Source organism: Thermobia domestica, chromosome 7, assembly GCF_964235325.1.
Source record: "Thermobia domestica chromosome 7, izTheDome1.hap1.1, whole genome shotgun sequence".
NCBI classification, from domain to species: domain Eukaryota; kingdom Metazoa; phylum Arthropoda; class Insecta; order Zygentoma; family Lepismatidae; genus Thermobia; species Thermobia domestica.
In genome coordinates, this window is record NC_137460.1 from 83149618 (window position 1) to 83171210 (window position 21593).

The window sequence follows — 21593 nt, forward strand, 5'->3', positions numbered from 1 at the left end:
CGAAAAATAGATCCAGAACCATACCTAACACAGAAAGAAGAATAGGGATTAGCAAACTGGCTCCTTAATATGAGCAAAAGGGCTTTCTACAGAAGAAATACGATCTTCTGAACAGTGTTAAAAAATTGTCGATTCAGAAAAACGCAAAACGCCGTTCAAAGACAATCAAGCTGGTGAAACCTGGCACGACACTTACTTGAGGAGACACCCACAAATTGTGTCCCTATACTTTGAACAAGACGCGGTACGCTCGAACCGAGGAAAACATTCGCTTGTAGTGTTAAGACCTTGAGAAATACTTGAAACAAACGGGACAATCTGATATTCTAAATGATTCTGAGCGAATATTTAATGCTGATGAATCCAGCTTTCAACTGTGTTACAAATCAGGAAACGCGTTGCAGTCCAAAGCGCGGAAAAATATGTACGAGGTGAAGGGCAACGAGAAAGAAACATTAACACTGATTTGCAATTTTTCCGCAGCAGGAGAAATTGTATCCCCGATGGTCGTATATCTGTATGTAAGACATCTTCCAAAAGACGTCATCAGTTTAGTTTCTTCAGAAATTTTCATAGGCAGGTCAGGTCAGGTAGCGGCTGGATGCGAAGTGAAACACTACGAATGGATAGCAAACGGCTTCCTAAAATGGGTGAATGATTTCTCTATTAAGAAACCAGTCCTTCTGCTAATCGACGGCCACAAGACTCACTTGGCAATGGAAGTCAGCGAATTTTGTTCCAGCCATGCTATAGTACTCTACTGCCTTCTACCAAACAGCACACATATTCTTCAACCCTGCGAGGTATCAGTGTTCAAATGGTTTTCGAGAGTTCTACATGGAAACTGAGTAAAATGTTACACGTGTCATTTCTGCACCACTAATTAAAAGAGTGATATACAAGGTAAAAACACAATTAGTAATTAAAGACTAATTTAGAAGATGGGGTTTATACCCCTTCAACCCAGAGAAGATGAAGTATGTTTGGTGCTGCATTCCACTGAACCTTAAATGAATTTGGTGGTCCCTTTGTTGACAAAACTATCACAAAATTAATTAATCTCAGTGAATGTTGTGCGAAACTGCGAAGTCATACCTGAAAAACTAATGATGTAACATCTACGGATGCTATTAGTTTGGTAAAGTTATGCTTTAGCCTTCGTACTGTAATTAAAAGCACATTAGCCGAGTAGTGGTCGATGACTAAACAGTAGGTGGTCGAACATTAACGAAAAATGGTCGAACACTAAAAGAAATCAGTTACTGGTGTTTCCCCGACTAATATTACATAAATGGAATAAGTTATCTCAGTTTTGGATAAAGTATAGATAAAATATAGTTTTAGGAACACATGTGAGCTACTTGCATCCTCCTAAGTTGTTCCATTGAGTGAAAAACGATTAAGGACCATAAGAAAATGAGTTAGGTGGTCGAGGACTGGCACATTTACCCTATTAGTTGTCAGGAATAGGGGGAAAACGGAATGTGAGCTTGATTTAAAACATTACTTACGATCCCATGTTGTTTCGTTAAGACGCAAGTCCACGCCTAGATGTTGAAAGGGATTAAAATCAACCCACTATAAATACTCCTTTTTATCGCTAACTGAAAATTACGACTTCGTACGAATCCCGAATGGAATATGGAATTAACAGGTCCATAACCACTAACAAGTATGACGAAACCATCCAGTCTCTCCTTTTTTTCTCACACAAGGAAGAATAATGGATTTTAGAGTATCAACAAGAAAAAGAAGTTCATGCAAAATTGAAATTGTGTACCACTGGAGGAAAAACAGGCAGATCAAAATTGAATATAACGAACATACAGAACACATCCGCAAAAAAAAATATGTATTTTACATCAAACAAAAGTTCACGCATTGGGATCATGACGTCTCACTGGTAGAGCACTTCCCTGTTATGCTAGAAGGTCGTCGTTTGATTCCAATCGAAGTGAGTTTCTAGTCAACAACATCGTGCCAGTGGGTTCCTCCGTTTCCTCCATAAAATTTACGGAGTTACTATGTTATCATCTAACTCTTAAAGGAAGTGAATAAAAATCGGCCTTTTTCCGCCTATGATAATCATAAAATGTAAAGTGTTCATAAAAGCCAGTACATCGTGTGAACATGAAGTTCAAACACTAAATGTTACATATGAAATATATAGATATATTGTAGCAAGTCACATTCAAATCTCCGAGAAGTATGGTTTTGATATTCTGTCAGTTTATATATATATATATATATATATATATATATATATATATATATATATATATATATATATATATATATATTCGAATTTGCAATAACAATTTTAGTACGAAGCGCTTCACGAACCATTGTACTTCTTGTTCTCGTGAATACCATGGTTAATAAGCTTATCAACAACATTCGTGTAGTGTGGTTCATGAAGCTCACCATGGTAAAATTATTGATACGAGTTCGAAAAAACTGTCTAAACTGGCAGAATATCAACAACCATACTCTATCTGCGGAGTACTTTATGTGGCTTGCTACAATATTTTACGTAGGCCCTATGCATCTTAGGAACGTTTAATGCTTGAACGTCACATCATATGAACACACTTGCTTTTTATGATTATCATTAGCCAAAAGAAGTCTTTACCCATCTCTATTTAATTTTTTAAACTAAAACATTCTCGAAAAATAATACCTATATCGGTCGATAGGTCATCTCGAGTCGAATACAATAATATGCTTGGTGGTAACTGCAGACCTAATTCGTAGTTTTCTAACCTTTAGACGACGAACTTGGTCGTTTTCGACCAATAGCGATTTTGGCTGAATATACGGTTTGGTCTTTTTCGACCAAAAAAATTATTCAGACCAATAACTAATGTAGCACTGGCTATCCTGCATCAAACCTTCCGCTGCTAGCATTTGTGTGTTCTAAAACGATCAAAGGAACACGTGACAGAAAAATGGTTCACCAGTTGTAACCCAAACAAACCAAAAAATTGGTTACTTTTCCTCCCTTTATTTTTTTTTCATTTCTTCAGGTTGACTTTTGTGACCGCTTGCTTATCAATTATTTCTGCTGACACGAGGAGATTGTTTCTCTTGTGAGAAACTCAGCTTACACTTCGAGGTGTTTATTACCAATGATGTTGATGAGATAAGGGAAAAAGTATGTGTGTGAATGCGTTTGTGTGTGTGTGTGAGTGTTTCTGTCCAGACAGTCCACACTCTATCCCTTTGGGTATTTCATGGTACATTGCATTATAACTCTCCTATTTGAGCTTTTTCGTCCGGGTTATTTTTGTTTTTCAAGTCCAGGGGCATTGTAGAAGACCTTACGTATGGTTTCACACCTTTCTGCGTCGAGACATAGGAGGTGATGACGTCATAATTCTCAAATATATATTTTCTTTTATTAAGCCTATGTTCATTATTTTTTGGCGTGCTTATTTTTGCACGTAGAAGATTGAAATTTTGCACAAACATTCACTCCACCGAGTAGTATTTAACAGATTTTTTTTTTTAGATTTCTGCGTTAAAACAGGGGGGGATCCAGAGAGGCAAAATGTTGAAAAAAGGGATATTTTTATCAAAAAATCCTTTTCTTCGGGATTTTCCCGTCTTAAATACATGATGGAGATATGTGAATGGTACCGCCTGAAAGGTAGTTCTATTCTAAAGAAAATGATGTGCAAACCATGATTCTAGGGTAATTAGCGATGTCTCAGGGAATTTTCAAAAATATCCCTCTGTATACGGGAATATGGTACATTGTCGGTATACATATATTTTTGGCAGGCTTACTTTTGCACCTAGAAGATTGAAATTGTGCATAAACATTCAGCCCACCTAGTAGTATTTATCAGATTTTTTTTCAGATCTCTGCGTTAAAACAGGGGGGGTCCAGAGGGGCTAAAAGTTGAAAAAAGAGATATTTAGACCCAAAAAATCCCTTTCTTCGGGATTTTCCCGCCTTAGATACATGATGGAGACACGTGAGTCATACCGTCTGAAAGGCAGTTTTATTCTGAAAAGAATGATGGGCGAAACATGCCCCTAGGGTAATTAGGGATGTGTCAGGGAATTTTTATCAAAATATACTTCTGTATAGGGGAATATGGGACATTGTCGGTATATATAATTTTTTGCGGGCCTATTTTTGCACCTAGAAGATTGAAATTGTGCACAAACATTCAGTCCACCGAGTAGTATTTAACAGAATTTTTTCAGATTTCTGCGTTAAAACAGGGGGGAGCCAGAGGGGCTAAAAGTTGAAAAAAGGGATATTTACACCAAAAAATCCATTTTTCGGGATTTTCCCGCCTTAGATACATGACGGAGACATGTGAATGGTACCGCCTGAAAGGCAGTTCTATTCTGAAGAGAATGATTGGCGGATTATAGTTCTAGGGTAAATAGAGATGTCTCAGGAAATTTTTTACCTGAGATCATGGTGTTTTGCGGTAATTTGGGGCATTGTGGGAATTATTGATAAAATTTCTCCCGCCCTTAGTATTCAAGATATAAACTTGAAATTTCGCACACACATTCAGTATACCAAGTACTATTTATCAGATTTTTTCGAGAAATCTATGTTCACACAGGGCCGTTTCAGAGGGGCCCAAAGTGTGGAAAAAAATTCCACCCCCCCGAAATTTTCCCTTTAACATCATTTTCCCCTCTCCTGGTATATGGTACGAGCATGCAAGTGGTACCATTTGAAAGCCAGCTTCATTCTGAAGAGAATGAGGTATGAACCATGATCCTAGGATAAATAGGGGTGAAGATATGGACTTGTTTGTAAACTCTTACGAAAACACTTTAAATGGCGCCGTATAAAAGGGGCTGCGGCATTTAAATCCCTTCGTCGTCTAAAGGCTAATAAGTAGGAAAAAAAAAAAAAAAAGAACCTTATCATGGCGTTAGAAAGTATGTATTTTGCCGGAAGAAATTGTTACTTATATCGGAAAATACTGTTAACTAGCAGATTATATCTATTGTTTGTTTGTTTATAACGGTGATATACACACTCCTTACTTTTAGATGAAATTTTCTTCTTCCCATATGCTGCTTTTGCAATACCCCCTTGTGAGCGGCAATAATTTAAGAACATAGATATTTCATTAAGCAGTGATACACAGGACAGCACACAAACCGTTTGAATACATCAAGGACCTCTTATTGACAAAGAATATACTGCTAAACCTCTGATTTCAAAGTGATAAGGGATTCTAAGACTATGAAGATAGGAATCACCACTGACGACTTTTGATTGATATTGCTTAACATGGATTTACAGTCAATCCCTGCAATGATTTTCATTTTCGTCCTTCCAATTAGGAAAAACTCTAATCTTAATCAGGTAACAATATTCTGCATTTCATGATCCTCTGAATGTTAAAGTACAATAACATTTAAGGCATTTTACTATTACTAGCTCATACATCACGATAACACACCTGCCCATGTTGGTTAATTCTGCCAATACTAGGTTTTCCTTTTATAGAACAACTCGACACATTTGTAGAGAATAACCATCGACTTGAGAAGAGAGTTAATTGAATGGATTGAGTTTAGCAACCGTTTTCAATATTGAGGTTACACGAGATGCGACCTACTGCTTAAAACTGAATCCGAATCAATATTCCATTGGTATCCGAGACAAGCATTCCCACCAGAGTCGAACTCAGGTCGATCACACCAAAACAACAGACGTTAGCCACAAGGAGGCTTGAGAAGAAAGTGGAAGTGTTGCGATAGCATCACCAGGTCAGCCACAGTATAAATTAACGACTTCGTTAAAAACAATGTGTTCACTATAATTTTATTTCTGGGCAATTTCCTGGACCTATACGATAAAAAGAACCTTCAAAAAAAAAAAAAAAAAATGAGAACGACGATTAAGCAAAGTAAACAAAACCAATTCCTGATCTCAATAAAAGCGAATGACTGCTTTATCAACAACTTGTTGACAATAGTATTACTTTCGTTGCACTAGGTAACTGATTGACAATTTATTACGCTTAAGTTTGCAATCAAGCATTCATTTTAAGTTAGAAATCACCACAGTTCCTCTGTGCGTCTCCAAGCTGGATTTAGTGATTAAATTTGCTTTTCCTCCTTACGCAACAGCAAGGTTACAAAGGAAAGAACCTATTATTTACGTGGTCCCAGACAAGAGTAGGATTTTTTCATCCATCATACATGATAGGTAGATAGACTAAGACCACCATGCCCTTCTCTACTACACTAATTCGCTCTCAAGTTCCAAGTGATATGAATGAATGGATTAAGGGTTTTTTTTTTTTTTTTTTTTTTTTTAACTTTTCAATACCCATCAAATACCTTGATACTCTCCAATACTATTAGGAATCATCATTACGAACAGGGACATCCTTTATCGCATTTGCAGGTTAGACCTCCTGCTTAAGAAACTGAAAATAATATATATGCTATATTAACTCCACCTACGTCTAAGTTTGAATGGTAGTGCCTTTGAAACGTAAAACACACGTAACACAAGGTTCTAAAGGACTATTAGTTTAGGTAGCGCTAAGTTCAAGCCTATCAGTGAAATTTCTCGTGTGCCACTGTCATTCAGATAGGACTTTTATTACATAAATAACTCAGATCTTGCCTTACATGTCCTTTCATCTCCTCCTTCCCTATATGGGCGCGGATCGTGACGGGCTGAGGACTCCAGGATATAGATATATTTGATAGGATCATAGACCACTTTCCCCAAAATTATATAGAAATCGGCACCGTTGCTTCCCCGTCCTATCCATAGGCGTCTTTTCAACATTACACATCCAAATTGAACACCACGCCCCATTCACCAGTGTGATCTTTTAATTATTTGCACTATAACCTGTAACGAGTACACACTATAGCCAAGAGTCAAATGAGTTTCCTCATTTCATTGTATAAAATACGCTCACAATTTCTAAGAAAATTAATGGAACATAAAAATATAACCTACGTTTGGACTAGTTTACCTTGAGCACATGAGCACGCGTACAGATCAGAGTTTAGCTTACCCGCCTTTGTTCCGCACAATTATATATATATATATGGTAATTAGAATTTTTACGGTTTGAGCCTGGAAATGTTTCTTCCAGATTTCTCAATCTTCATCTTCCTCTTTTAACTCCCAATATGTTCTTCTATTCTTCAATCCATCGATCAATTGTATTCTTCTTCTTCCTATTCCTCGCTTTCTTTCCATCTTTCATCCTATGGCGGTATGAAGAAGATATATTTTTTCGCAAGATATGTCCAATCCAATTGGCCTTCCTAGGAAGGATGCTGGCTAAAAGCACCCCCTTCTCTCCAATCTGTTTTAAAACATTTTCGCTTGTTATTCTGTGTCCATTTTATCTTCTCCATCTTCCTCCAACACCATATTTCGAAGCTCTGTAAACATTTCTTCTCTAACTTGATACTGACATTGAAGTACGGTACATAAATAAATTGGTTGGTTGATTGAAGTTTAGCGTCCCTTTCAGAACTGAGACTACATGATACCTGCAGGGTTGGATTAACTCGTCTGGAGGCCCAGGGCTAGAAAAAAAAAATGTTGTCCCTACTGACTTCACCTAATACATTTTTGTGAAAGTACAGTAGGAAAGTTAAGGAAATATGTTTCATATTTTTGATCATATTTTATTTTATGATGATGATTGTATCTCCATGATTCGTTTTAGATAGCTAATTGAGATTTTGATCAAAGTGGAACCTCCTGTCCACCTGGAGGCCCGGGGCTATAGCCTCCATAAGCCTCTCCTTTAATCCGGCCCTTGGATACCTATCCGCACACTTAACGTGGGGTCCGAAGCACATGAGCTCCGGCGGAAATCAAACAGTCCCCAGCACCAAAGTCGCGTACGCTAACCATATAACCACGAGGGAGCTCACCATAGATGAGATTCCTCGCTTATGCCCTGTCGGCTACGCTACAGAAGGCTGGTAAACGTAAACGAACACTGATGAATGGATTGCTGGAATGAGAATGTAAAAACTCAAAAAAAAAGGGGGGGGGACGATTCTGTTCACCACAAACCCATACCAGAGGTGAGATCTGTAGCGGTAAGCCACTATGCCCTAAAGCCTAACGGAAAGAGAGTTTGTCGAAAGATAAGATCCAAAAAATCGATCCCGAAAATGGACAAAAACTAATTTCTTCGTAACCTTAAAAATGTACGGCGTGCGAGAATCACGTAAACTTATTGAGATGAAACTGATACCGAAATATACTCTCATTACGGCTCTTCATTATTACGCTAGTATGAGGACAGTACATAGAACAATTCATGAGATATAACTTCTTAAATTTTAATTTCCGTGTAACTAAAATATTGCCCGAAAATAAGATATGCATCAATTGATAGACCACATCGAGCTGAACAAAGCAACCATCGAGCTGTAGCTTTAATGCATAGTTTTCGAGAGAAAAAAAATGAACTTTTGTAGCGCTAAAAATTATATCGTTCGCCACCAACGATAATGGGCAGTTTATTGTTAATATAATTTTACACGAAGAAATTGTTACACTAGACTCACGAGCATCCGGCTCGTGGCTATCCTGCCTCCATACTATCCAGTCTAGTTTCCTTTTATCGTAATTAAATGTGGAAGGCAAGGTATTGCATTGACAACATTGCCGAGGCATTGGAAGCAGGCGTCTGATATGATCCTCCTTCATGTAATGTGCAAAATACAAGTTGTGACACGGAAAGAGCAGCGTTCTGCTCCTTGTTCATTGTTCCGCCAATATGTAACGGACCAATATGCTTGCCGCTGAATCTAATTACAACTGTGCAGTACGTACAGTACTATTCGTGAATTGTTCTTGGAGAATGCTTTAAGTGTACTATAGTGAAGATTTGATTATAGGTGATAAAGAAACAAAAAAAATTGTAGTGACTATGGATTACGCAAAGAAATGATTTAATAGAACTCCTGCCTTCCGCCATATTACGCCGGATACTCGGGAGTCCACTGTATTTACGAATTGTGTACTTGGCAGATTGTATCTACTAGGTACATACTACTCGTAAATAATGTTAATAATAATGGGCAATGTATTGAAAAACTGTTTATTTAATTTCATTGTTGTCGGTTACATTTAGATTTCCTACTATTCACTGTAAATAAGAAATATGTAAACATTATCTAAGATAATAGTTATTTAAATAAAATACAATCTGATTACTACTCCTATTCAGACAACTGATTCAAATGGATGAACAAGCGGTAGTATGACAGTGTACACAACGTGAAAACTGAAGTTCAAATCCTAGCTTTCCACTCACCTTCCAATCCCCTACTTAAAACATTCAGTAAGATAAGTATGTATTTGATAACTGAAAATACTTAAGTATTTAGATTTGTCGAGCAGGAAGTTGAGTTTCATGTGAGCATTGTATTCCACGAACAGATTAATATTTTCATTCTGAACATTACACTAACCCGCTAATCTCAACGGTATTGTGGGTGTCTATCGAGCAAGGATGATCACATATAATTTCTCCTATAGGAATACATAGGAATTTGAGTTTTTATTTATTTATTATTATTTTTTACCCTACCCTGGATCAACTGAATAGATTACATATATACCTATAAAAGACACTCGATTCTTAACTTTTGATCATGTATAACCTGGCCAAAATTGATGGTGATTCATCAAGTAGTTCTAGAGATTTTGTACCTCTCGAACGTACAATAAGTACATAAAAGAGTTTTTGGTAAACCAAACTTCTTAAACAGAAGAGCTTCTTACGACTGGATAACTCGTTCCAGCACTGACGAGAACATACTTTTGCTTTAAATTGACTGCTTTCTAGAAATTAAAACATGATGAAGTTAAAGCTAATCGGCAAGTCAGATAAAAGACTGCGATCAACATCCTTTGCTATTTTGTTCCGACAGGACATAATATACATTACTCCATACTATGCAAGAGTATTCATATCTTTCGCAGCTTCCAAATCTACTTTCAAGAACATCTATATATTAATAGCGGTGTCTGTAAACAAAAAACTTCAGATCCAAATTGAAAGTGACTATGTTTGTGACTCTTAATCTCTTGAACAATATATATATATATATATATATATATATATATATATATACAGATGGTGATCAGAAAAAAGGAAACACCTGAACGAAATTACAACTTACCAGATTAATATGGTGTCGGGCCATCTTTCGCCTTCAGAACAGCCTTGATGCGACGTGGGATGGAGGCATAGAGGTCGTGAATGGTAGCAAGTGGAATTTTACACCATTCCTCGTGCAGAGCATCGGCCAGTTCTGTGAGAGAGGATGGAGGTGGAAATCGTCGCCGGAGTCGTGTTTCCAAGACGGACCACAGATGTTCAATTGTGTTGAGATCGGGCGGGCCAGGGGAAGTGTTGAACTTCATCCCGGTGTTCCTCAAACCACGCTGCAACAACGCCAGCTGTGTGAATGTGTGCATTATCATCCTGGAAGATGGCGTCATTGTCCGGGTACAACATCCGGACCATAGGATGCAAGTGGTCTCCTAAAATTGCGACATAATCGTTGGCATTGATTCGTCCGCTAAGTGTGACCACAGGAATCAATGAAAACCATGATATGGCGGCCCACAGTATCACCGAGCCGCCGCCATGTTTCACAGATGGGCGGAGACACTGCAGATCATAAGCTTCTTTGGGCGTTCTCCACACATAAATACGGCCCGTGGTTGGGAATAGGTTGAAGGATGACTCATCCGACCATATCACACGTTTCCAGTCCTCAACGGTCCAAGTTGCATGGTCGCGGCACCATTTGCGGCGTGCGAAAGCGTTATGGTCCCTCATGAGCGGTTTGGCCCGTGCAACACGACCCCGTAAGTTCATGTCATGTAATTCGCGGCGGTCTGTGATTGTCGAAACAGGGTGGGGGAGGTGCTGATTGAGTTCCTCCGTCACTTGCTCCGCAGTGGCACGACGGTTCTGTGTAACAATGCGCTTTAATACCCGGCGTGACTTGTCACTCATGATTTTCTTCCGCCCACTGTTCCGCTTCCCCGATGTGGTTTTCCAGTGTGTTGTGTAGGCCATCATCACCTTCGACACTGTCCCACACGACACACCTAACACAGTAGCCACTGCCGTCACACTTACTCCACATAACCGCGCACCAACAATTTGCCCTCTTTGAAAATCTGAGAGGTCTCCCATTTTACACTACCTCCGTCTGCTGCAGCCACTGGACACTGCTGTTCCACTGCGCCTGACGTAGTATGGAGACAGACCTAACACACCGCCACCAGCGGTCCGGCGCTGCGGGCGCCACGACACCACTGCCAACCCATACATCTGACGTGTTGCCAACTACAGCTGTTTCCATTTTTCTGATCACCATCTGTATATATATATATATATATATATATATATATATATATATATATATATATATATATATATATATACTTAACTCTTGAATCAAACGACCAATCTCGATCAAATTTTCAACAATCAAACGACCAAACTAAATGACGTTCGTGCCTGGAAAGGATTTTACCATTTCACTTTGACGGAACAACGTAGGGAATGGGGAGAAGGGGAGATATACAAAAATCTACAAATATGAAAATAAAAGTGACCATGTTCGTGAGTTAATCTACCACCCGATCGATCTCAATCAAATCTTCAACATATTTCATTTTGATGGTAGAACTTAGGGGAGGGAAGGGGAGGAGGATAAATATATGAAAATGAATAAAACTTAACACTTAACAGGGGAGGATCCAGGGGGAGCGATCGCCCCCCCTCCCAGAAGAGGAAACTTCCTTATTTTATATATATAAATAAAACCTATCCCAAAGTTTGGAGCCCTTAAAAGTAACAGTACGACAATCCACCGCCCTTCCCCCCCCCCAGAAGTTGCTCCTGGATCCGCCCCTGACTCTTAAACCATCGGACCGATGTCGATCAAACTTTCAACAATAGATAAGATTCGGACCTGGAATGTTTTCATTATTTTACTTTGATGGCACAATGTAGGGGACGGGAAGGGGGAACATATGAAAAAAATAAGTAAAAAAAATGACTGTCTTTGTGACTTCTAAACCACCGAACCGATCTTGATCAAATTTTATCAATATAGATGAGGTTCGGACATGGGGTAGTTTTCATCATATCCCTTTGACGATAGAACTTAGGGCAGAAGGGGATATATATGTATATATAAAATACAACAGAGGGGATATATATATATATATATATATATATATATATATATATATATATATATATATATATAAAGAAATAAAACTTAATAACTCTTGAACCACCCAACCGATCTTGATCAAATTTTCAACATACATGACATTCGGGCCTGGGATAATTTTTATCATGTCGCGCCCCGCAACATGGAAAGGGAAATATAAAAATCACCGAAAAATAACAAATATCAAAGAGCGCTTTAGTAATAGTAAAAACGGAACATATTACTATTTTTCATTAATTTGACCCAGCGAAACTGGGGTGCATCTTAGATTCAAGGACGTCTTAAATTCGGGTAATTATCGAGAAATTTTTAATTAAAGATATTATTAACGTGTTATTAAAACTACTTTGCTAGCCATAAATATTTTCAATTTTGTATCATATTCAATCATTCAGACAACAATATTGTCCTGCGCTTCCGCAGAACCTGCGAGTTTGCTAGTTATCATGAATATGGCTAAACCACTCTGACCAACCGTAAATGGGTAATTACAAAAGAAAGAAGTATAAATATTCATGGATTGCTTTATTCTGCGGTTAAGCAAAGCTGGTGTCTGACAGACAATTGCACATACTGTGAACAAAACGAAGGAGGAACTTACTGCCAATCACTCCAGTATTTTTCCAGGCTGTTGATAGGCAAAGTCACTGACCGGTAGTGCTATGTTGAATTTTCTGCCAAACACTTCACCTGGTATTATTTTTACTATTTATATATCATACGTTACACATCATTCTGTCAAATTATTACTGTACATCAAAGAATTGCCAGTGGCTTTGTACACGGTAATCGTTTCATTTCGTACGTGGTAAGCATTAATGACGTTACTATGAATAACACTGTAAGCTATAACAGCACGTTCTATTTGAACTTGGCAGGAAACAGGAAGAACGATTTTCTGATTTTGATGCTATTAAATCAAAATGGAGAAGCCATATAAATTCAAATTTCAATATTTTTAAGTGATTTTGTATCTGAAAAGAAAGAAAGAAAAAAGACTTTAGCCAACTATTATTAGTTAACTTACATATAAAAAAACTAGATACTGCCTATGTGAATTGTTCCTTTATTATGCATTGTTGAGGTAGTTTAAATCAGTGATTCTCAACATGGGATTAACGACTCCCAGGAGGCGTTGAGATTTCATGACATCTTAAGAATTCTATATTATTACTGGACGAAAGTCATTATGTATTTTACAAATTATAGAAAGTTTAGACCTTTTTCTTTTTTAGAAATATTAATAATAATAGTAATTATTATTAGTATGTCAAATTATAGAAACAAAACTTCCTTTCACTTTATATATACAGGAGAATGCAAAAGTAGGTATATATTTTATTAGTCTCTATCTTAGAAGATCGGAGGTTGCTAAAATACGCCATTCATCTCGCTGACCGAAAGTTGTGTAACAGAAACAGAAGTATATAATACAGAGAGAGAGAGAGAGAGAGAGAGAGAGAGAGAGAGAGAGAGAGAGAGAGAGAGAGAGAGAGAGCAAGAGAGAGAGAGATTAGCGAGAGAAACAGAGTCAGAAATTGGCCAAAATGAGATAAGTCAAAATTGGAGGATCTATGTGTCATGCTTCACCTCCGGTTAACTTGGTATATGTCAATTCTAAACGTGAGTTGAATAATCGCGTCTTGGTACAGTTCGTATAACTGATTCATATTTATGCTTGGTAAAATAAAAAATCGCCTCCTGAAAACCTGTATTTTTTGACATACGGTTTCTTCCGCGCAGTCTAGATTTATGAACGTAACATATGGGGAGTTATATTTCAACTTCTCTAATGTAAGTGTATCACAGACTATCAATTATGATATAAACTGTTTATCGATAAACGTTCAGTCACCTAACAAATATAAACTCTATATACACAAACAACTTCCCTCGAAATTATTCGGTATCAGTTTCCAAATTAAAACATTACAGTGAATAGATGTTTACATCATTTAATGTATGCATCGATTACGATGGATCCGGAAGTATCTATTTCAGAAGCTTATCTATCTGTTGTTTGTACACCTCAAGTTGGTCATATTCGGATTCGTCACGGAATATGGATTTTGTAGTGGCAAAGACAATTTGCATAACCTTCTTGGGCTGCTTTCATATTCTTCCACTTTGTTGTTTATCTCTTCTACAATCACAGTATCTAATCTAATCAATGCAAATTTTGTGATTCTCATCAATCACGATAAAACTGCAGGCACAAAAGTTTATTTACTATTATTAGCAAGAGAATGGCATCATGTTATGATCCCTTTTAAAAAATAGGAGGCGAATCATTTCATAAAAGCATAACGTTGATGATCCACACAATACAAAATGTCCGACAAGTCCCATACCTCTAGGTTTGACAATCACAGAGAGTAATGTTGGCGTAATTTCAGTTTATATCGTACATACTATAATTGAGCACTTGCATATGCAGTATATCTGAATGCGCTCTACCGTGGATACCACAATTGATCAAGCAACAGCACATCCCTTCATGCGTTTTCTTCGCCCACCACGTCCGGTCTTTGACACATCCTGAAGCAAACACAATTTTCTTCCAATCCAGCAGGGGTTCTTTACGGGGTCATTGTTTGCCCTATGTGCAGTCATTTGTGCTAACCGTTCCTCAACTGTGTAACTGCAACTACCCACCATCAGTCATGGCTTCACAACTGAAATGCTCCACGTGATCTTGAGTGCTGAGATATCAGACAGTGCTGTCTATGACCGTGAAGGCAGTTACTAATACCATAACTACAATTACACTGACATTATTCTCTGTGATACTGAAACCTAAGGGTATGGAGACTTCTCCGACAACCTGTATAGTTCTTCTTAGTCCAGATAGAAAAATCTGGAGGAATAAAATCAGATAGGCAAGAATCATATAAAATGTAACAATCTAACTAATGTTTCCCCTACCCAATACAATCATTGTTAGGAGGCCTATCTCATTACAAGTACTTGTTCAATAACAAATGATATTCACATGTAATTAATCTTATCTCCACATCGTTTATATACATTCAAACTGATATTTAATCTTGTTGCACGATACTACTACATGAGCAAAGTACTAATTCAAGTACCACTTCTTGTGAAAGCAAGCAGTGTTTATGGTGAGAATATCATCTACCATATGCATAGAAAGTTCAAAATCTGAAATTAATTAACATATATATAAAAGTCAATGGGGTAGCACACTATTATTAAAGACAATCTGTCAGTTAACTTCGCTTTTTTCTAAAACTTGTTCATACTTTCTGGGTTGTAACAGTTCGAAAATGAAATGAAATGAAATTTTGAGTTTTACGTCCCACGGTTATGCCGGTTAGGCTAAAGGAGACGGTGATAATGAGTAACGAATGAAATGGTGGAATGAAGAAAGTGGGAGGAAACGGGAGAACCCCGAGAAAACCCAGGCACACGGTGTTTGTCCACCACAAAGTTCACTTGGCGGGAGCAGGGTTTGAACCCGAGACCCCTAGCACCAGAGGTGAACGCTCTACCACTGAGCCACCGCGGCCCCCGAAAATGAAATGAAATCTTTGAGTTTACGTCCTACGGTTATGCCGATTAGGCTAAAGGAGACGGTGATGATGAGTAATGAATGAAAATGGTGGAATGAAGAAAGTGGGAGGAAAAGGGAAAACCCCGAGGAAACACACGCACGCGGTGTTTGTCCACCACAAAGTTTACTTGGCTGGGCCTGGGATCGAACCCGGGACTCCAAGTATCAGAGGTGAACGCTCTACCACTAAGCCACCGCGGCCCCTTGTGACAGTTCGACCCTCGACAGATTCTTTCTACTTCCCTGATCCGTCCTGTTTTGTATACTGCCTGAATGCACTTAAAATTAACTTCTTCATCCTCGTTGAAATTGACTATTGATCCAAAGAAGCAGAACAGTCATGGCTTAATAGCTTCTGAATGACTCAAAATCGATCACAGCATTTGCAATCAGCTGCTCGTACTACTTGCTGAAACATGAGCACGTACCTAAATATTCAGCTTAATATTAGCTTGAAGAATTGATTTCAAGCATTTTAGTGAGTCTTCCACAGATTATACTGAACTAGTCTGTACCAACCACCATGGATACAGAAGATGTAATGATTAACAGCTCTTTTTAATAACATACAATCAGTACAATGTTCCAACACTGATTTAGTACTAATCTAATACTGTTCTTATAATAACTGAAGTATTGCTGATTTCCCTTCAAATCATCAACTGTACAAGATTTCTTGGGATTAGAAATGTTAAAAAAAAAAAAAAAAAAAAAAATGCTGGCTTTCTTTAGAAAGGCGGGATGTAGAGATTTTTCCCATAAAAAGAGGGATTTTTATTAATTTCTTAAATTGGAAATTTTCGACGTTTTTACTTTTCACGATTTTCTTCCTTATGTAAAATCTTTTGTCTTCCTCTAGTTGACTCTACCATTAAAACAATACCTTTATAACATTCATTATTTACGAATGGTATTTTTATGAGGGTGGGTATCTTTGTTGTTTCCAGTGTCATCTTGTCATATGTGTTGTACGGCTTGCCTAAATTCAAACTGGCACACAAGAAAAAAAAAATATAAACTAAGAAACATACACTTATTTTGGTCTAGAAATTTGTTTACATCTCGTCCTCCGTTTGAGATGCACTTTATCGTGAGCCTCAGATACTCTATTAGAACCCTTTCAGCAGCGAGGCTATATGAGACGTGGACCTACTGATTAACGTGGAATCCGAACCACATGAGCTCCCGCCGGGAATCGAACCCGGGTCTCCCAGCTATGGTTCAGAGAGTTGAACATTGCGTAAGTAAGAGAAGAAATATTTCGAGAGCTTCAAAATGTGGTGTTGGAAGAAGATCGAAGATAAAATGGACAGAAAGAGTGGACAGAAAGAGTAACAAATGAAGATGTTTTAAAACGGATAGGAGAGAAGAGGACGCTTCTAGCCACTCATCCTTCGTAGAAAGACCGATTGGATTGGACACATCTTGCGAACAAATTGCCTTCTTCATACCACTACAGAGGGAAAGATGGAAGGAAAGTGAGGAACAGGAGGAATAACAACACAATTGATCGATGATTTGAAAAATTAAAGAAAATATTGGGAGTTAAAAGAGGAAGCAGAAAATCGAGAAACATGGAAGAATTATTTCCAGACCCAATCTGAAAATTAAGACGAAAAGAAAGAAAAAAAAAAACCTCATTAGTCCAGGACCTGCCAAAAGGCAGAATACTTAATAATAATAATAATAATCTACAATCCGTAAGCAAATAAATAATCGGTTTCAGCACAATGAAAACGCTATAAACTTTATTGGCATTAAACAACATACTTTTCAGCTGCATAATCACCCTAGCAGATTGTATACAGCTTAAAAATCGACGACCAAAACAGTCAGTAAAAAAAGCTATTGAATTATTTTCAACAACCCGTACACAATCTCCAAAAACCATTTAACAACCTTGCCTTGTTTTCTAGCTAACCTTATGTTCACGACTCAATATAATTCTTGAAAACAGAAGTAGTTTAACGTTCCATGCAACATGACCCTATTATTAAAGAATGCAATGACAACCTGTAATGACAATGAGTTTAACGTTCCACAACTATGACCTTGGGGCTAATTAAAACAAGTGAATGATGATGAAATAATTGGTGGAATGAGAAAATGGGAGGAAACTGCGGAACCTGAGAAAACCCACAAACACGATACTAACCATCACAAACTTACTTGGGCGGAGATCATCGAACCAAGGACCCCACGCACCAAAGGTAAGCACTCTACCACTGAGCCACCGCCATCCCCTGAACACAATGACAAAACGACCTTGTGACAAAAAACGTCGTAAGTGGAATTAACGCTAGTGGACTGAAGAAATTGTAACACGAAGTTACATATCCTACCACTGAGACGTCATGCTTTTACATCTTCAGAAAACAACGATATTCCTTAGTCATGAAATGCAGAAATTCTTTTGCTAATAAATTACATTTAAATGCTCAAGTTTTATGTCCACAGTTGTGTCGATTAGGCCAAAGAAGACGGTGATGAGAAATGAACGAAATGGTGCAATGAAGAAAGTGGGAGGAAACGAGAGAACCCCGAGAAAACTCACGCACACAGTGTTCATCCACTTCAAAGTAAATTTAAGTAGAGAGGAAATTTCTTGCATATCATATTCCATGAAAGAATTTTCGACATATTTACGTATATAAACGTATTTACGCACACAACAAGGAGCATGAAATATTCTTTAAACAATAAAAAAGGACTATTTTGCCGAGTACCGTTGAGACCTAATAGTTCCGGGTTCGATTCTGGGCACAGCCTTGAACTAATTATGAGAAGGGAAGTACAGTTGAGGTAGAAAAGTCCAGACTAATATATACATATAGGTTAAGTGCCAGAGAGTAGGTCCAGAAATAAAAAATACGATAAATTCACAGGAAAGAAACGGGTAATCGGTTATTTCTCGTGAAATTCATACAGAGAAAACAAGTTTAAAGCGTTATTTTGACATGTCAAAAGATGTGCCTTACTGAAACTATTTTAAGTGAAGGTAATGCTGACGTCAGACATTAGAGTGTAATGAGACAATTAACGTAGGTGAAAGATGGCAGTTTCATGTAACTGATCTGACATTTCGACTTTAAGTTTTCTAACTGAGGTGTTCACGAGGTACATGAGTTGCCACGATTTGTGAAGAGACACAAATTAGTGAAACTAAACAGAAAGTGTGGTAAATGTACGACGACGATAAAAGTAAAGAAATGGAGAAAGCGTTACACATTCAAACGTGAATTTTGTAGTGATGGTGAAAAAAAAGAAAAAAAGCACATGAAAGGTTATTTATCAGAGTATTTATTCAAGCCCTACACCACAACATATAGATAAGTAATCGCAGTGAATGTTAAGAAAACCTAATCTAACCTAGTGTTTTAACGACATCGTTGATTACGTGTATACCCACCATCGCTGACACACCTGCTCCGTACGGGCGCCCCTTCGTTACCGCTAGGGCTCCCTGCTGCAATCCTGCCCTTGCTCGGTTAGATAATATTTGTGCTTTTTTGTAAACATCTAGCATAGGATGGTTTGTGGTATTTACACTACTTTTTATGACGTATTTCTGGACGCAGTATTTACATGCAAAACGGTGAAGTCTTCTGAGAGTGAATGTGCACTGAGGAATTCTTGAGGAACACTTTCTAAGTTACTGGAAGTAATCTCCCGATAAATGACAAAATTTTAACGTTTTAAAGCTCAAAAATACTGTACCTATTTTGTGGTACAAAGGCCATATAATTGCCGTGTAAATCTCTGCTGAAAATGTCTCAATTTAACTTAGTATAAAAACTGGTCTCACAATTTGTGGTTTCAATTCCTACCGATCTGTGCTGTACTTTCTACAATTTTCTTCTAGAATAATAAACGAAATATAAATTACACGTACGTATTCGTATTAGACCTAGTATGTATCCGTCCACCAGTCTATACCGCAGCAAATAATCTCTGGTTTTAAATGCATTGTACCGTTCTGTGCAGTGTTACGACAGGGTAGAGGATCGATTGATAATACAAGGCTGAATATAAGTTGAGGAGTACCGTTATTTACAGCTGTTAATATACGAGAAAATTGTATCTAACTTATACATTTTAGAGGTTTAACTCTGACTAACTAACGATAAAATATACCAGCTGTTACAGGCTTAAGCTTTGATGATACTAAGTGTGCCCAGTAATGATCTCTGGCAGATTTTCTGTAATACGGAAGTGAATTTTACTGTCACAAAATATGAAACTGCAATCATTTCAGTACAGATCCAACGTTCATCAACCTCAATTATGTGAACCACTTTAGAATCCACTTGCAAGTGTACGAAAATCTGATCAAATAGTTTTATTTACTACCAATTCATTATGTAGGCGACAAAAGTGCCTACATATGTCTGTGCAACGTTATGTTTACTTGGCAAAATACAGTATCGTAGAGTACAGACTATTATTCTTTAAGCTATGATAATACATTCTCTATTTACTTTTAGTGTGCAAATTCGGTACATGATCAGACATGATTAGAATCACCCCTAATTCGTGAAATGGACATAAGCAGCTCTGATATGACAACACTAAAAAGACAATACTGGACGCACAACAAAGCTTAGGAATATAAAAAAAGATACAGGTTTAGCGTTAAATAATGGCTTACGGAAAAAACTGAGTAATATACAATATTTGCATGGGATTTTCTTATATTTTGTCTTTTATCCAGATAGGTAGATATTGCGGGGAGATGTCAATATTCTACTACAACTCACCACTGTGCTCCGTGAAGATGTTAGAAACTTGCTGACGCCCATCTTTTGGTCTTGGTTTGTTTCTTGTCGTTCTCACGGAAAGGGGTCCAGTTGATACTACACGTTCTTTGGCTTGCTGGGCGCCCATGTTTTGGGACCATTCCCCAGTCGGCCAGAGGCACAGCACGCCGAGCCACACTGACGACCGTTCTGAACACTTTTAACTTAACATGTTCAATTCATTTTGCACCTATTCATTTAACATAGTATATGCTTCACCGCATGGAAACTAAAGACACTACTTAAAAGCGACTACAAAAAAAAATCAACTCCTGTAAGTTGCCACCATTCATTCTCACACTTCCGCCATTTTTGACATGTTTGACGTCGATTATTTTGTTAGGAAAACTGACGTTTGGTGGCACCACTGTCCAGGGTCGGGAAGTCAGTGAGTAAGCAGACAAGGGTATTCTATTCGGTTTGTTTTCAACCAACTCCCTAATTTTCAACAAATTGATGAGAAAGAAAAAATGTTCAATGGAAAAAAATGAGTAGGTAATGAGTTGTGTTGAGCTGACCAGGTACTCAATTAACGGCAAATGATATATTTTCTGCTCAAGAATAATACTATTAGTATATACGAGAATTAAATTTCGTTAGCATACCAAAAGAAAATTAATTATTGTCTCCACCACCCATATTAAAATGTTTATATTCCTTTTGAGAAACCTTTTGGAAAGATTTATTTATCGGCGAATTCAACACATTAATCTTTTTTTTCTCTCTCGCTCTAACCAATCAACTCTATGGCCTATGGAACCGGAAGGTTCTAAGTCGCATTCACCAAAGCTGTCCATTGACTTCTGCAAACTGGACCCAGTTTCTGCTTTGTATTTCTATTTCTACGAGATCCATCTTAATATTGTCCTTTCATCTGAGCCTAGGTCTTCCTAATGGTCTTTTTCCAATTGTCAGTTAAAATTCCGAAAATGTTTGTACTTTGTTCCATTCTGGCTATATGACCTGCCCACCTG

At 37.7% G+C, this 21593-nt stretch overlaps 1 protein-coding gene across 5 annotated transcripts in view; it reads right to left on the bottom strand.

Annotated features, from left to right (window-relative positions):
- Positions 1-20962, bottom strand: part of Abl (tyrosine-protein kinase Abl) — a 155297-nt gene extending 134335 nt beyond the window's left edge. For all 5 annotated transcript variants that reach the window (XM_081764962.1, XM_081764960.1, XM_081764958.1 and 2 more), the window contains exon 1: positions 20581-20962. In XM_081764962.1, the coding sequence (XP_081621088.1) occupies positions 20581-20707 (127 nt within the window). In that variant the 5' untranslated portion in view covers positions 20708-20962. The remainder of the gene's footprint in view (positions 1-20580) is intronic.
- Between the last annotated feature and the right edge of the window lie 631 nt (positions 20963-21593).